This window comes from Vulpes vulpes, chromosome 4 (assembly GCF_048418805.1).
Source record: "Vulpes vulpes isolate BD-2025 chromosome 4, VulVul3, whole genome shotgun sequence".
In the NCBI taxonomy this organism is placed as follows: Eukaryota; Metazoa; Chordata; class Mammalia; order Carnivora; family Canidae; genus Vulpes; species Vulpes vulpes.
Window position 1 is genome coordinate 119108377 of NC_132783.1, and position 17852 is coordinate 119126228.

Sequence of the window (17852 nt, forward strand, 5' to 3'; positions counted from 1 at the left end):
CTTAAGTTTTTCTTTTTCTTTTCTTTTTTCTTTTTTTTTTTTTTTTGAGATTTTATTTATTTATGATAGACACATAGGCAGAGAGGCAGAGACAGAAGCAGGCTCCACGCAGGGAACCTGATGTGGGACTTGATCCTGGGACTCCAGGATCACGCCCTGGGCCCAAGGCAGGTGCCCAACCGCTGAGCCACCCAGGGATCTCATGTTTCCTGCCTTTTCTAACCTGGAGAGTACAACACACTTAGTTAAAAGGAAGACTGGTGGAATTAAAAATAAGGGAATAAAAAGATGACCGAATGTGGTACCTGACCTTCTTCCCAATGTGACAGAAATAATTTTGTCTTGAAAAAGAGAGAACTTTGACGGAAGATACGACCATTCACATGATTTTAGTGTTAGGAATACTTGCAGGTGCCCTCGCATGTCTGTGGACGTGAACAATACGGAGGCAGCCCAGTGGGAGTCAGGCACTTGAAGGCCTGTCCTTCCTGGCCTTGTCCGGTTCTTGACTCTAAGTGAGAAATTTTCCCTTTCTGAGCTTCAGTTAATCCCCTGTAAATGAAAAGGTTGGAGCAGGCAGTCTCTACACCTCAGAGAGACCATTTGGAAAGGGTTGACAAATTTTCCCACAGACCTTCAGTTTAAGCAATTCGTCAAGGTCACTCAACTATCAAGTGGACAAGCTAGCCCTCAAATGCACATGTTGCTCTAAAAAGCCTTTTTTGCTCGTGACCCCTGGCCCTATGTGGCACCGATCACTGCCACATTAGGGTGATTTGTCTCTTGAGAAAGGAGAAAGGCCATTCCCTGGTGACCAGGTGTTTTGGGAAATTCTGCTCTCCCCTGTGATCTCTAAGAGCTCTACGAGTTGAACACCTTGCAGCTACAGGATTTTAGAAAAAAAAAAAAAGATGAGAAACTGGATTACACTGGAATCTTACTTAGACACAACTCTATACGTTCCTTTTCTGTGCAGTATTTGCTATTTTTCTTTAAAAACAGGGATTCAAAAAAAAATAAAAAAAAAAATAAAAAAAATAAAAAAAAATAAAAACAGGGATTCAGGTCCAAGGCAAGAAAAAAGTTTTTAAATAAACTTTTATTTTTATATTCAAGATAAAGCATATACACAATTGAACGTGGAAATAAATAACTAGAAATGCTTTGGAAACTTCCATTTTCCCCTCTCAAACTCATTTTTTTAAACTCATGAACCTTTTTATTTGATTTTAAGAAATATGGCCACTATAATACCAAGAGAAAAAGAACCATCATTTTGTACACAAACATAAAGCTGCCTCCTATAGGGTTTAGTTGGTTTTAATAATAACACAAAAAAAGCACACAAGACACAAAGACTCTTCAACAGATTTACTCAAACAGCTTTGCTCGAGAAGAAAAAGGCACAGATTTAAGGGGATGACAATGATTATTAAGAATATAGTAAATGGGGGCTCAGCCAAAAAGTGACACTTTGTGAACTAAGTCAGGAAAAACGAACAAAATGAACTCTTTCCAATTATCTGCCTTCATTAAAATGAATTCTTAAATTAAATTGTATAAACATATGATATAAAGATGGTACTCGGGAATTGTCTCTGTATATTTCCTCTATGTACAAATCTTTGTATACAACTTCAACGTTCCTTATATATTTCCTATATACCAAAATGTGCCCAGGCCTCCAAACTGCATGCCCTGAATCCCTGTGGCACTGGCTGGCAGCTGGGTGACCCCAGGGGCTTTCTGCCAGAATACCTGGGAAGTAGGAGGGATCAGTCAAATGTAGTCATCTTCAACTGGCTCCCCATTGACATCACAGTAGTGGATGAAAATGGCCACTACCCGCTGAAACACACCCTTCTTCATTTGACGCATCTCGGAGATTTCTTCTCCTATTGTTTCCATACAGATGTCTGCAGACAGCTGTCCTTTCCTTCGAGGAGCATAGATGGTACCTTGAAAATGAGAAAGTAAAGGGGAAACATGCAGGATTATCAAAATCATCTGGAAGTCACTGGTTAAGCTGCACCATGAGAAAAGCCTATCTGCTGTAATGCAATGCCACTGAATTAGGTATAGCTCCTGGAATGGGCCCCCAAGGTTCCACATACCACACTATTGCCCATGTTTGGTGACTCAGACAGCACACGTGAGTAAAGGCCCAACATGGCAACAGACCAGACAGGTAAGTCATATATACATGTAGTTCTCCGAATTGATTTCTTCATAAAGTAGGTTTTAAAAACTTCCTACAAATGGATGTTCAAGCATGCTAACATTTTTTGAAGTGTTTGAATATAGGAAAAACTATATTCAAAAGATCTTCAAGTTTCTCCCCAAAATCTATACCTGAATCATAAGGAGAAGTGGTTCATAAGGAGAATAATCACTAATGTAAATGGAACAATTTTGAAATAATATAGCTAACAAACTCTTAATAAAGAGTAAGAAAATTATAAATATTTAGGTAATAAAAACATCTAGGTAGAAAAATTTGTCTCAAGTACCTCTGCTCACCAACCTTTATATATCCCTAGTAAGTTCACTGATTTGTACTATATACAAATTGAGAGCTGCTGTTTGTAGGTGGAGAACCACATAATAAAAAAATAAAAAATAAAAACATTTATATCGGTATCTGGGCTCTTTTCATAATTTGGCTATTGTGGACACTGCTGCTACAAACAGTGGGGTGCAGGTACCCCTTCAGATCACTGTTTGTATCTTTTGGATAAATACCTAGTAGTGCAACTGCTGGGTCATAGGGTAGCTCTAATTTGGGAGAGGTAGATGAATGGATAAAGAAGATATGGTGTGTGTGTGTGTATACACACACACACACACACACACACACACACACAATGGAGTACTACTCAGTCATCAAAAAATGAAATACTACCATCCACAACTACATGGATGGAACTAGAGGGTATTATGCTAAGTGAATAAGTCAATCAGAGAAAGACAATTACCATATGATTTCAGTCATATGTGAAATTTTTTTTTTAAAGATTTTATTTATTCATGACAGAGAGAGAGAGAGAGAGGGAGGGGAGGCAGAGAGAGAGGGAGAAGCCGGCTCCATGCAGGGAGCCTGATGCGGGACTCAATCCTGGGACCGCTCCCTGAGTCAAAGGCAGATGCTCAACCACTGAGCCACCCAGGCGACCCTCATATGTGGAATTTAAGAAACAAAGCAGAGGAGCATAGGGGAAGGGAAAGAACAATAAAATAAGATGAAATCAGACAGGGAGATAAACTGTAAGACTCTTAACCATAGGAAACAAGCTGAGGGTCGCTGGAGCGAGGGTGGTGGGGGCATGGGGTAACTGTATGATGAGCAATAAGGAGGGCACGTGATGTGATGAGCACTGTGTGTTACATGCAACTGATGAATCACTGAACTCTACCACTGAAACTAATGATATACTATATGTTAACTAATTGAATTTAAATAAAATATAAAAAATTAAAAATATCCCTCCCCACATTTATATGGGAAGCAATTTAAAGGCTACACTGCCTTTAACCCAAACAAAATATGAAGTATCAAACACAGTAAGATATACTCAAACTAAAGAATATAAATCAAGTCAGGACATATTTACTTTCTTCATCATCTTCAAAATCGTATCTGGCGAAGCTGTTGGGTTCTGCAGCCCGCAATGATCTCAACCAAGGGAAGTCAGAGATCATGGAATATGGTGCTCCATCCACAACCCCTAAAATAAGAAGACACATTAACAGTGCTGCTGGTGTGAAAGTCAAGAACAGGGCCAAACACTGTAGTATTTCGTAAGCAGGATGTAAAATGTGCTTTTATCCATCACGGGTAAAAAAAAAAACACTGGACCAGGAGAGGTGGACTCTAATTGTAACTCTGCCGCTATTAGGTCATGTGATCTCGGCCACCCTTTGATTTTAGTATGCCTCAGTTTCTCCCTCTTTCTAAATAAAATAAAGAGGCTGAGACAGGTGCCCTAAAGTCATTTCAACTCGTAAACTGTAGGAGGTTTCAATTTTCTTCTACTTTTTGTGTTTCAACACTGCTTCTGATTATTTGGGTATGGTAAAGATTTGAAGAGGGAGAGCAATATTTATGTGGTTGTTGCTACCTGCAGACACTCAAAACAGCCATTATCCCAAGAACTGGAGGCTCCTGTTCCTACCCTCCCTATGGCCTTCTCTCCATCTAGTTAGTGAGCAACTATGTAACTGCCCAAACACTGGTAAATGCTCACCTTCTAAAGTATAGATTTCTCTACCCCAGGGGTACTTGGGGTATTTCTTTAAATCATCTTCACTCCGTGTGGCTTCAGGGAAGAATTCATACTTAATGAGTTCTCTGGAGGCAATAAGAAAAATTAAATAAAAATTACAAAACTGGAAATGATATTGGGATGTGGGGTAGAAAGGATGCATCGAAGCTGTATCAGGCCCAGAGTCTAGTGAACATCTCAGAATATTAAAGAGCCAACAGAAGTAGAAAAAGCTGGAGTATACATATCTAGTCAGGTTTCAATTACTTTCCTCACTATCTTCAAAATCCTATCGAGGAAAGAAAGAAAGCAACACTCTAATCAAATGTTTTGTGTGTTTAAAATGCTAAATAAAACATTTATATAACTGATGTATAAAAAAGCCCAACTTTCTGATGATGTAAAAACGTTAACAGTAGTAAGGTCTTTAAATTTCATCTCTTTTCCATGCACTGGGGCAAAAGGAATGGAGTCAAATGTACATGTATGGTCAGTTCCTGCAGTTTTTCTCGAAGTTTAGAAATAAAGTTACAAATGTATACAATGCTCTTTAGTTTTAAGTACTCATTCCCCTCAGTCTTTACGTGTTATATGGCAAATGTTTCAGTGCCTGACAAGCTCAGGCGGAATCATTTCAAATATGATAAGAATAACTAGGATTTGTTTCTGGGACCCCTTGCTATGGGAAATGATGGAGAAGAGCCTCTGGGGCCATGGATTACTTACTGATTGATGTTTGCTATAGTATCCATCCAACTGCGGATGCGCACCTTGTTCCGGACATTGGGCGGGTTACTGAATTCATGGATAATACAGATGTGATAGGGGTAGGGGCCGCTAAATAGCTTCTGCTCCAGAGTCAGTGTGTCCACCTGGAGAAGACACCATAGACAGGGCTTTGAACCAAGGAAGAGAATATCTTGGAAATTTATCTCCTTAGAATATGAACAATCTTTCTTTAGGACCTCAATTTTAAAATCTTTGGCATATCTGAAAATCAAATAGTCACATCCAGTTCCGAACATAGCTTGCCAGGCCAGGATTGGGTCTTGTATAATTCTTCTGTCTAGCAAGCTCACTGATTCACATGTCATTGCTACATAAACACCCACTAAAGCAGGGAATCCTGATGTAGGTAACTGACCCCGGGGATCCACTCCTGAGTACGTCCTTCATAGGTTTAAGTACTGGCTGCATTACAGAGCTGCGAATGTGTAGTATTTTCTATGCTCGATTCAAACTGGCCTACAGCCAATCCTAGAGACAGAACGCATTCTCTTGCTCCCTTGTAGCCTTTGTTCACTTGCCTTCTTCTCATGGTCCCCTCTTCCCTATCTCTACTTAGGCGATCCTGCCTTGCCATCTTAGCGGCATGCGTGTCCACCTCCTACTGGAATGGCAAGCTCCTCAAGAGAAGGACGTATCTATGTATGTATTCTTCAACTCCAGAAAATTATAGACAACAAATGATTTGTTTGTTGAAATGAATCTTTTGGGGCCAGGCTTACACACTGACTGCAATGATCATTTACTATTTCCTTTAAACTTTATTTTGGCACCAAGCACAGAGTCTTACATATTTGCTCCTTCCCCTTCTGCCCCATCTTGCTCCCATTTTACTGAAAAGTAACTGACATACATCACTGTGTAAGTTTAACACATACAACATGAATAATCTGATTTATACAGATTGTGAAATGATAACCGTTAACACCTTTAGCCAATATTCATCTTTTTATGTATGTACGATAAAAACTTTCTTCTCAGTAATGATAATAATAGCAGCTACCACAGGACTACTTACTACACACCAGCAATTGTTCTGGTACTTCACATATATTAATTTAACTATCATGATAAGTGTAGGTTTTTATTCTAATTTTACATATGATTTTTTATTTCTATAAGACAAAAAAATCTGCTCTTGGTCAGTGAATGAGAATTTGAAATCAGGCAGCCTGAAACCAGAGTCTGTGCTCTTGACCACGGGCAACTTTTAATAAGTAAAATAACTTGAGTAACAACTACCTGCATCATATAGCTTGCTAAAAACCCACAAAAATCAAGCAGAGAAGCATTAAGGAAGAAGACTGGCAAGATAGTCCAGCTTGGTTACAAGAACTGTGTAGAATCTAAAGATTACTACAGGTTGAGCGAATGAATAAATTCCAAGTCCAAAAAGAAAGAAAACTAAAAAAAAAAAAAAAAAAAAAAAAAAAAAAATTTAACTGCAATATTCCTCAGAAAAGAGCAGAGAGAGCTCGTTACCTGCTGCATTGGGCGTAGATATATGATGCGGTTTCTCTCAGGAGGCATCCTTAGTATCTGATCTAGGACTTGATCCATATTCAGTTTCTTGCACTGTGCGTAGTCAAATCGATTTACAATTGGTGCATTTTCTACTTTTAAATGTTTCAGTACCCTGCACCTGGTAGCTATGAAATTAAAACAATGGTAAGCTCTACAAATATTCTATATAAAATAATACAGCAGTGTACAGACCATCTTGAATCATCTTTGGAGGAGAATACTACAGACCTGAACATCTCTTAATATTAAGTACTGTCATAAAGTACAGCTAACAGTTATCAAAATGATTTGAAAATGTCATGGGGCGCCTGCATGGCTCAGGCAGTTAAGTGTCTGATTCTAGGCTTCAGCTCTGGTCATAATCTCAGGGTCAGGAGACTGAGCCCCACATGAGGCTCTCCACCCAGTGTGGAGTCTGCTTGGGATTTTCTCTTTCTCTTCCACTGCCCCTCCTGCCCATGCTCATGTGCATGCTTTCTAAGAAAATATTAAAAAAAAAAAAAAAGTCATTCTGTCCTGTTCAAAAGAAGGTGGTCACCATCATGTTGAAGGGATGTCAAAGAACTTTTTCCTACCTAAGATTTTACTGGAAAGGAGTCCATATTCCAGAGAGTAACTTGCCTAAACATAGCAACTGTTTTAAAAATATTTATTTAAAAGAATGAATGATGGTAACTATCACATTATACAATTTTATGGGTAATGTTCAAATAAACCTAGAATAATTTACATATATTATCATACATTCACCCACAGGAAATGAGCAGAGCTGATTTTAATTTCTATTGTAAGTTTAAAAGCAAAACCTTAAGAGACCCAAAGTATTTGGATACTTTAGTCTAAGGCTGTATAATCCAGTGTGGTAGCCACTAGCCACCTGAGCTTTTTAAATTTCTATTAACTATAATGTATTAATATTAACCATTTAGTTTCTCAGTCATCAGCCACAGTTCAAATGTTTAATAGTCACAGGTGGCCAGTGGTTACCGTATCAAGCAGTGCAGATACAGAGCATTTCCAACACTGTAGAGTTCTATTGAAAATGCTGGCCTGAAACATGATTAAATATGCTCCCACCAAACATGCAAATATCAAGTTATATATAAAGAAAAATAGTTGCTATATAATAAATGCATTTAACTGTAAGAGTACTCTAACTTCAGAAAAATCTCCCTTTCCTTTTCTATTAACCTCAAAGTTCCCTCTGATCCAATTTTTTACTATAGATTTCAACCTCATCCAACTCAAGAGAGAATAAGATGGAAGATATGATAAAAACCACAGAGCTGATATGCTTCATCTCTTTAACATTTCAGAAAGACATCTTCTATAACATCCTTGACACAATGTCATCACCTTCCTGAGCAGTCGAGCCCTGTAACTAACTTGATGTTGGAGGGCTAATCAAGTCTCTGCCTTTCTGACTCATTTTCTTCTTCTGTGACCTGGCAGGAGGAAGGGGAAGCAGGGTAGGTGACAGGAAAGGAGGAAAAGAGAGAGGATCAGATAATGATAGAGGTTCAATGGCTCTGCCCTGTAAAACCAGACAAAGTTAAGGTCAGTTCAGACCTCAACTAGCCATCTCGCCCACCATTAACTGTTTGGTGGGTGTCTAGGGACAGAACTGCTTATCTAGGATCCCAGATCCCATGATAAGCTGAGGTAAACAATTTGGTTTAAGAGCAAACAAAAGGCAGGGCCTGAGGCCACGTGATCTATCACTAGGTATAGAGAAGATATGGAGAGAATGAATCCTCTGAGTTAAGTGCAGAAGTGAAAACCAATCAGATTCTCTAAGAGATGAATGAAGAAAAGAATGAGAAGTCAAAGCAGCTCAAAGATTGTGAGGCAGATTCTCAAACCTCAGAGAGGAGAGTGATGAGAGTGCTGCCTTAAGCCAGGCTGGGCTCCCCTGCTGTTATGACCTCTGAGCTTCTGAAGGGCCCTAATTCTGTTTTAGGAGGAAACTCCAAAAGGAGATGGTCATTTAGTAGATATTTTAAGACTTCATTGACTGGAATGGAGTAAAGTATCACCTCTTACGGGTGAACATAGGGTCTAGAGTTTTCTAGAATTCAGGAGAGAGGTAGTATTTATATATTAGTTTAGCTCTTCTTTCTGGGATTCTCCTAATATACGACAAATTGGTAAGGATTTCCTGGTTTTGCTCACTAATAGTAACACAGAAAACAATCAAAAACAACTAGTAAGTAGCACAGAAGTGCAAAGAAAAGAAAGCCGCGAATACTACAGTACTCATACAATACAAAACTAATATTAGGCAAGCTTTTACTTAGAGGTAGGACCTATGTTTAAGTGTACATATATATACACACACACATACACACATGTATCATTGTATTTAAATCTTCACAAATGTTTATAGGGTAAGCATAATTATGCACACTTTACAAATTGAAAAAAGATGAACCCAGAGAATATGTAACTTGTCCAAAGCAAAAAACATGTCATATCTTCATAATTCTACATGGACAGGTACCAAAATGTGATTTTGACTGAAAATGGAGAAATGGACATATCAAACACTGAAATTTTAAAAAAGCTCACACAAAATAATACCCTACTCCTATTTGTTCAGAGGTAAATATGTATATAAGTAGAAACGGACTGGAAGGACACGCATTAAAGGCATCAGTAGAGATGGCAGGGGCTTATGGGATTGGCAACACAGGACAATGGGACTAAGGGGAAAAGTGGGAGTCTGGACTGAGGATAATGTGCCAGGAACTGAGGTTATGACTGACGATGTCCATCAAATTTAGAGCCAATAAGCACATAAGGTGCAATCACCACTCCATGACAACAGGAACACAAAACACTACCAACATCATATAGCTTGGCAAATAGTAGAGACAGAATTCGAGCAGACATTTACTTGGCTCCAAAGCCCATACATGTTGTTTATCTACTCTGTAGATTAAGGAGCAATTACCATTTAGAGGAAAGCAGAGGAGAGGTTGTTTTAAAAGATGAAGTCTCTGCACTTGCTCCCTCACAACAACTAGGGAGCAACTGCCTGACAACTACAGAACGGGGACAGAATTAGAAATAATCCAACATAAGGATTCCTTTGAAAAAATAAAGAAATGTTATTGTAGTATGTATGAGTCCTTAATTCTTTAAGCTCATTCGTGATGCTTTTGTGTGACAGAGGCCTAAATACATACCATGGATGAACATCATCTTGGGACAGTCCTTTAACACGAGATCCGTGATTCCACAGTTGGTCATAGTGACTCCAACAAGATTTTTGGATTTTAATACAAGGACCTACAAGGAAAAAAATTTTAAAAGATGTATCTTTCAAAAAAAAAAAAAAAAAAAAAAGATGTATCTTTCGGCAGACTTTTTTTTTTTAAACCTTAAATGTTTTCACTGGCACAAGTTAAGAAGCAGCTGTTATCAATTTCTTCTTTTAGGGCAAAAAAAAAAAAATATATATATATATATATAAAGATGGAAACTTTAGTCATTATTCAGGAACTTGGCTGAAACTAAAAACTAACTGGTGGCTTTTTTCTTCACCTGCACATGGTCATCCTCAATCACAGGATCACTGGTACTGGTGGATTTGTCTGCTGTCCTCTTCCGTTTCATGGCATGACGTGGCTTTGTTTTGGCAACCTCTAGAAAAAGGCAAGAGGAAAATCCAAACTTTAGCTTTTAGCTTTTTCCTTCAAGAGAATACAACCTCATATTGTATGAACTCTCTCAAGGCAACTCTCAAATCTACGACTTGGTTCCCAACAGAATATCATTGGATTATAACCCAATAGAACATAACCTCTATTTCCATATGACTATTCCAAAACAAGATCACCCTGCATTATCTCAAACCAATCGACATCAAATAGGATTTCCCTTCTCATACCTTGACCATTATCAACAATCTAACAACTTCTATCTCCAGTTACCAACCCATCCTAAATACTGTTGGTGGATTAAACTCACCATTTTCCTGTTGAACAACTCTGAATTACTAACTACTGCTTAGTAAATAGGTTTCAAGGCCTGATACTTATTCTCAATTTTATTCCATACTGTGTCCTAGTCATCTGCCACTGCCAGAGCATTTGAAGTCAAAATCATTCTAGCTCCTTCTGCCCAGAACATCCTTTCCTGACTTCATTCTACCCATTCCTGAAAAGTCCAGCTCAAATATCCCCTCCTCTAACAAATCACCTCGGCCCCCAAGCCCTCTAAGTGGTTCTGTAATTCCCTGTATACTTGTTTCTCCACTTAAAGGTTTCTTGAAGACAACACTTTCACACCTTTGTGTCAATGTCAGCCACTAGCATCTAAAATGAACATTTACTGAACAAATTGGCACTCAATATTCACTGAAAGAGTGCATTAGATACATAAATGGAATAACAATAGTAGCAAGTATTTACGAGCGCTTACTGTGTGTCAGGCACTTTTCTACGGATTTTACTTGCATTAACTAATTTAATCCTTAAAACAGACCTCTGAGATTACTCTCTGTTTTACAAATAAGGAAACAGTGACATAGGACAGTACAAGGGCTTGCCACAGCCTAAGTGGAGGAATCAGGAGGCAAGACCAGGCAATCTGGCACCAATCACTATGAAAACCTATAGTCTTTTATCTGTCAGATCCTGGTTAGCAAGACCCTAACACATTTACTAGCGTTGTTCTAAAACATGACAGTGTAATTATAAAAGCAAATATTATGTTGATTTTATTTAAATGCAAGGTCTAAATTCATCTCTAAAACTTTAACAAGCACATATACATTCTAAGACAAAACACTGAGAAATCACTGTCCTCATTTTTTGACAAACATTCTGTAGGAGAGCATTTATTAAATGCAGTAAGGCTGATCTTAATGAATTAAATCTCACCACACTGCTTTCGGATACCACTAGTATATTATAGACATCCTACCTGGTAATTCTGTAACTTCAAAGGTCGAAGATTAGAAAGAAAGGGAAAACAAGGCGCAGATATTGCAAATTCCCAAAGGCTTGGCTTGGGTTAGATTGGAAATCTAGGGATCTAATTCAAGTGTTTTTTGTTTTGTTTTGTTTTTAAGACACTGGAACATTCTCTACCACTTGAAACCTTTGTGAAACCTCACTATACAAACCAACTGAAAGCAGCTGCTCTGGTTGAAAGCTATAAAAGAGAGCCTAATAGTTCTGCCCACGGAACATCCTCTGAGGACCCTGAACTCAAACAAAATCCTGGGGCTCTGGAAAAGATAACTAGCGATCTAGCCAACCCACAGAAGGCCTTCTTCCATAGTATTCCTGAAGGGACTTCATGCAAAATCTATTTATCTTTATTGACAAGGAGTCTGCTAAAGGCAGCACATTTTACATGACAGATAAAATTCACACACCTGTTATGACCAGTAATAGGAACTGATTTGTCTCCCAGTACCCGAAAAATGAAAACAAACAAAAACCCGGTCTGTTTCCAATCCTTTATGACAGTGTTGAAATCAGAATCTTCTGTTAGCATTCTCTTTTTATGATCTGATTTCCAAACTTTTCACCTTCCTGGAATGTTCTCTTCCTTAACTAATCAGAACATGGGGTTCAAAAAGTTAAATTTCCTGCTCTCCAGAGTGTCCAGATTGGCAGTTCATATTTTTCTATGAGAAGTTATAAATCTGTGTCACACTTTATAAGCATTAAAAACAAAGGCCTCCCAATGTAAAAGAAAAAAAGATTAATCTTATTTTTTTCTCATGCCTCCCTCTTTGTTTAGGGACAATTTTTAGTGATGATTTCATACATCTACCAGCATCAACATACCTCATATGTTGGTTCCTACCACTTATTAAGTTCACAATTATTCACTGAGCCCCACATCATGTAACACATTGTGCTAGAAGCTGGGAATTAAATGGCAAACAACCAGACACTGTCCCTGCCCTCACGGAGCTCAGTCTATTGGAAAGACAGACAGCAAAACACAGAATTACAACACAGTATAGTTAACATTGGCATAGAAGATGCTACAGAAACACAGAAAACAAACCATTTCGGTCTTGGGGTATCAGGGAAAGAGGTTAGTATTTATGAGAACCATATCATATTAATCTTAAATGCTATTCTTTGACAATCCAGTTAGTTATTTTTGTCATATTTATTTTATAAAGTATACAATGAGGATACAAACAACTTACAAGTATTTATTCCCAAAATAAGAATTCATAAAATAACTATGTTAGCTTCTAACAGGGTTTTAACACTACATAAGGCCATAAACTGAAAACCAAATTAAAAACTCATTTTGTTTGCTAACTGATTTTTAAAAACTCCATTAACCCTCAATCAAGTTTCTTCTTTTATTGATTTTTCTCCTTAAAACTTTGAATAGCAGAATGGCCAATAGATATAAAAAACATGCTAGATCGAAAATAGCAAATTGAAGGCCACTCAAATAATTTCTTCTTTCCAAAAGAGATCCAGATACTAAAATCAGCACTTTGACATTTCTCCAGAAAACTTGTTTCTGAAAGTAAATGGGCACTTGTACTGTTGAAAAAATATGAGGTAATAATTTATCTACTGTACAATTAGCTACATACACATTAGAAATCTTCTCAACTTGAAAAAAATCACAAGATAACAGATATAATTTACCTAAAAAAGTAGAAATGAGATATTTTTTATTTCTAGATAATTATTTCACCTAAGCAAGGTCCTAGTCCTGAAACAATTCAGAAAGAAATGGTAAAGAGGAGAGCAGAACATGAGACAACAAATATGTCAAAGCCCTGTATGGCTAATACAATATATTTATATCAAAAACAAAACCAAAACAACCCCCACCCCCTGCAAAAACTGTAACAATTGAAACATTTACAAAAGAGAAGAAACAAAAGACAAAATCAGAGACAAAACAATCCCTAAATAGGAAGACTCCATGCTGCAAAAATGACAATTATCTTTTCTGTGCGTTAATGTAATGGAAGTCCAAAAAAAACACCGAGATTTGTTTTTGGAGCTTGACAAAATTGTTGTAAAAAAATGACTTAAAAATAAATAAGAAATGCATGACTAGCTGAGGAAATTTTGAAGAAGAATAAAGAAAGAGGATAGAACACTGGAACAGAACAGAATGCTCAGAGACAAAACTAAGTTTATCTAATATATATGATAAAAAAGCATTTCAAAATAATGACATGAGAATGGAAGCCAATAACTAGCACTGAAACAACTCAGTGACAATGACAATTTGGAATAAAAAAAAATGAAGTTCATTCCCACAGATTAAAATAAAGAGCTCAGATAGGCAAATGAATAAAAGAATGGGAAGGTGAGAACAATTATCTGAACCATACTTAAGGTCTTCCACAGCAGAAAACAGAGAAATCATAAAGGTAAACAAGTAGATCCAACTTGACAAACATGAAAAACCATGCAACAAAAGGCATCATCACAAGGAGTTTCTATGTAATGGGCACAGAGATCTTCTGCTTGGGAGGATGAAAATGTTCAGATGGATGGTGGTAATGTTTGCACAATACTTACAAGTATTAATTCACAAAATAACTATGTTAGCTTCTACACTACATAAGGCCATAAATTGAAAGCCAAATTAAAAACTCAATGAATGCACTTAATGTCAATGAAATGTACACTTCAAGATGGTTAAAATGGTGAATTCTTTATGTATCTTAAAAAAAGAGATGATAAAACATTTAAAATTCAAGCTGGGAAATGTATTTTTCGTCATATGGCAGAACTAGTGTTTGCAAAGCATAAGGAAATATTTAAATAAAACTCATTTTATTGTTAGTTAATGCTACTATGATTACCATGTAAATAAGGTCTCAAATTTATCTCCTGAAAGCTTATTTTTGTTAGTTTAGTTCCATGTGATTTGATCACGTCTATTTAGTATACAAAGAAAACATTAACTCTATATTCTGGAGCTGATTTTAAGATTTTCAAATTAAGGGAGACCTGGAGAAAATGAAAATGTATTATTATTCATTGATAGCTATTCATGACTTAATAAAAGGAGGAGATATTACTGAAAAACCAGGTCAGAAATATAAACAGAACCATTCTTGAGAAATGTGCTTACCCCACCCAATCCAAAGCCTTGACATAAATCATATGTTATCAATGAAATTATATACATATCTATGTTTTGGGTGTATCTTGAAAAATAATTCTCAGCTAAACCACCTACTTACCTGCTTATCTCCTGGCAAACCTATCTGGAAGCAAAACTAGATTTCAGAAAGAATTACTAAGTACTGCAAAGGCAGACAGAGGGGTATACCCTGTACGATATGTTCCCCAGCCCCAGCAACCTCAGGTCTTTACCTTCTGGCTAAGGTTTAAAGCTTCCCTAAGAGTTACAACCTCCCTAAGTAATGGGATGGGAGCAGAGTTACATTGCGACTTAGACATCAGAATGAGTATTGTATTAGGGTCAACATACACAGTTATATTTCTCGTAGAGGCTTAACGGTTTGACTTTTCCTGGGTTGGATATTTTACAAGATCTTTTACATGCCTTCCCCCCACCCCTGCTGAACATTAGTTCAAACTTTGTATGATCACAGAACCCCAACATAGAATTCAATTTGCCAAACTGGCTTTATGTAAGAAAACTCATGGAACGATCTCATGCCCCTGTCAAGGCCTACCCTGCGGTTGCTAAATCCTGGCAGCATTGTCATACCTGACTCAGATACCAGCGGTACATGGGAGAGTCTGCTCCTGGCCCTTGTTAGGGGCCTCCGAGGGTAGTCTTCATTAGACTGCACGTCATAGCTCTCAGGCTGGGAGCTCCCCCTCCTGTCCTCACCTGTAGCCCCAGAGCCACTCCCATTAGTCCTCTCATCATGTGCTGGGCCTGAAGACCCCCCTTGTGGCAGAGTCCTAAAGGAAAAGGCGGATCTCGTACCATCCGGGCCATTCACAACACAGGCTCGGCTGGTTGAAGGACGTTCCTCATCAGAACACCTGCTAGTTCTCCTTTGGGATTCTTGGGGCCTGTGACAGCAGCATCTGGGGCAGACAGAACTCTCTGCATCTCCCTCCTCCATGGCCTCAGAGTCCTCTGACCCACCGGGGGAGCAGACACACTGCCTGGACACATCCACTTCTGAAGGGCTAGGCTCGGAAGAGCCGCCGCTGTTCACCGTCCTTACAAAGTCGGGGCTTTGAGAAGCAGTGCTGTGTGAGCTGGAGGTTCCCACTGTGCTGGCGGTGGCGCTGCTGCAGCTGGGATAAACATCCTTGTTTTTTTTCTTTTCAGGAATATCCCTAGCTGCTTTCATATCGGCTTTGATCTGCTCACTGGTGACCTGACAGCCTTTCTCACAGCTGCTTTCCTCGAGGGGAAACTGCTTCGATTGGCCCATCTGATGGGAGTTGTACCTCTTTCGAAGTGGAGTCTTGCCTTTTCCACTTACTGCTTATAGAAAAAGAAGAATGGCCCGAGGAAAAGAAAAGATTTCAGTACAAATTCTGGACAAAAGGCAAGAGTAAATTTGGAACAGGAAACAATGTACACTAATTTTCCTAATGTATAATGATGACAGTATCACTCAGCTGCTTAACAATTTTCTATGGTCTCTAGTGCCTACCTGGTTTACTCTCCTCAGCTCAGCCTCCATGGCCCACTACGATCTAGTTCCAAACTAGCTTTCTGTTCGTGGCCCTTCTGATATACATACTACACGCTAGCCCAAACTTTTCTCTGAACATACCCTTGCCATTCTACTGCTGGGCCTTTGTTCTCACCAATTCTTCGGCCTCGTGCATCTGTTCAATCTCTTCTGCACCCCCACCCCAAAGCCCCTGTAGGATATGCCCTGTGGTATCATTATACTAGATTTCTGACCTGACTCTTCAACCAGATTGGAGGTTCCTTAGAGAGAGGGATCACGACTTATTCATGTCTGCACCCCTCACCTCACCTAACACAGTACCTGGGGCACAGTAAGGCTCAATGAATAGATAAAGGGATACTTAAATAAGATTTTGTCTGGCTGACAGAAGATCTAGTTTCTAAATTCAGAATCTGAACTTTCTCGGAAACATTGTTATTAGTCAGCTGGTCACATTCCTTTTCCTAAATTTTAGTTTCCATAAAAGCTCCTTTCAACCACAGTGTGAAGATACCAGAATTTCTTAAAAGGAATAAAATAAGAATAGAGTAATCAGTCATTGGTTAGTAAGTGATTCCAAGTCTAAAGAACTAAGCTTTCCACACAGAAGTGATTATGTATTCAGGGCCAGTGTTAAGGGTATACTGAATATTCAGATATATTAAGGAGTAGAGTACCCAAGGGAAATTAGTGGACAATTTTTAAAAACCTCACCCTTTGCCCAAAGTGGTATGCATGTAGTTCTGAGAAACAGCAGGGAGGGAAAGACAAGGAAGATGAATGACCTGAAGGTTATGAGAACGAAAGCTTCTTGGTGAGGTAAATGGTAGAAGGCTGCTGACTAGATGGAAGGGGAGGCTGGGATTGTAAGAAGACACTGCAGGACCCCCTCAAGCACCAAATCAGCCACCAACATTCACTAAGCACAACTGGACAGATTATCAGCTGGCCGGGTGGTTGTTTTCTCATTGCTCTGGATGCCTTAGGAGTCACCCTCCATGTGAAGCCCAGGCCTCTCGCTAATCCTTCATTCCCTGATGCCACAGGGTCCTAAAGCCTCCACTGTGGAAGTCACAATCCTCACGCCTTCTCTTCCCTGAGCCCCGATTCCACAATATTTCTGTTGTGCTACACTTGCCCTTGAGAGTGCCACCCAAATTCCCCTCTCCCTTGGGCTATGGCCCTTTTCGCCTCCCGTCACATTCCATAAGGATATGTTAACTGCACCACAGACTGTGGTAGGGACACAGTATATAAAGGTCACAAGTGTCCAGTTCTCACAATGACTCCCACTAACCGGTCCCAGCAAGATATTATCTCTCACCTGACAATTCCCTGGACTGCACTGACTCTCCGGATTTTTCTTCACGCTCAGAGTAACGTCGAGCACCATTCTTAGGAATCCAGACTTCTTGGAGTTCTAGACTGTCTTCTTCATCATCACTCTCTGAATCATGAACAGTAATTGGAGTTGGTTTTACTACACGCTGAAGACCACTGGGTCCTAAAACAGAAAGCACAGGCCTAACAGTTACTTTTTGCCAAGAAAGGCTCTCACTTCAAGTAATATTTCTAGGGATCTGGGCTCACAGAGATGCTTTGGCTCTATGTAGCCTTCTTTATCACTCATGTTAATGGAATATATACGTTTC

The 17852-nt window shown here is 38.7% G+C and overlaps 1 protein-coding gene across 5 annotated transcripts in view; it reads right to left on the reverse strand.

Moving 5' to 3' along the window:
• Positions 1–1080: 1080 nt before the first annotated feature.
• FBXO38 (F-box protein 38) overlaps positions 1081–17852 on the reverse strand; it is a 55264-nt gene continuing 38492 nt past the window's right edge. Inside the window, exons 14-22 of one of the 5 annotated variants that reach the window (XM_026008975.2) lie at positions 17525–17704; positions 15267–16001; positions 10119–10219; positions 9761–9863; positions 6531–6697; positions 4989–5134; positions 4245–4348; positions 3612–3725; positions 1081–1958 (exon numbers count right to left, since the gene is read on the reverse strand). In XM_026008975.2, the coding sequence (XP_025864760.2) occupies positions 1780–1958; positions 3612–3725; positions 4245–4348; positions 4989–5134; positions 6531–6697; positions 9761–9863; positions 10119–10219; positions 15267–16001; positions 17525–17704 (1829 nt within the window). In that variant the 3' untranslated portion in view covers positions 1081–1779. Of the gene's footprint in view, positions 1959–3611; positions 3726–4244; positions 4349–4988; positions 5135–6530; positions 6698–9760; positions 9864–10118; positions 10220–15266; positions 16005–17524; positions 17705–17852 lie in introns of all 5 variants that reach the window. The other 4 variants (XM_026008993.2, XM_026008984.2, XM_026008967.2 and 1 more) reach the window with 4 other exon arrangements.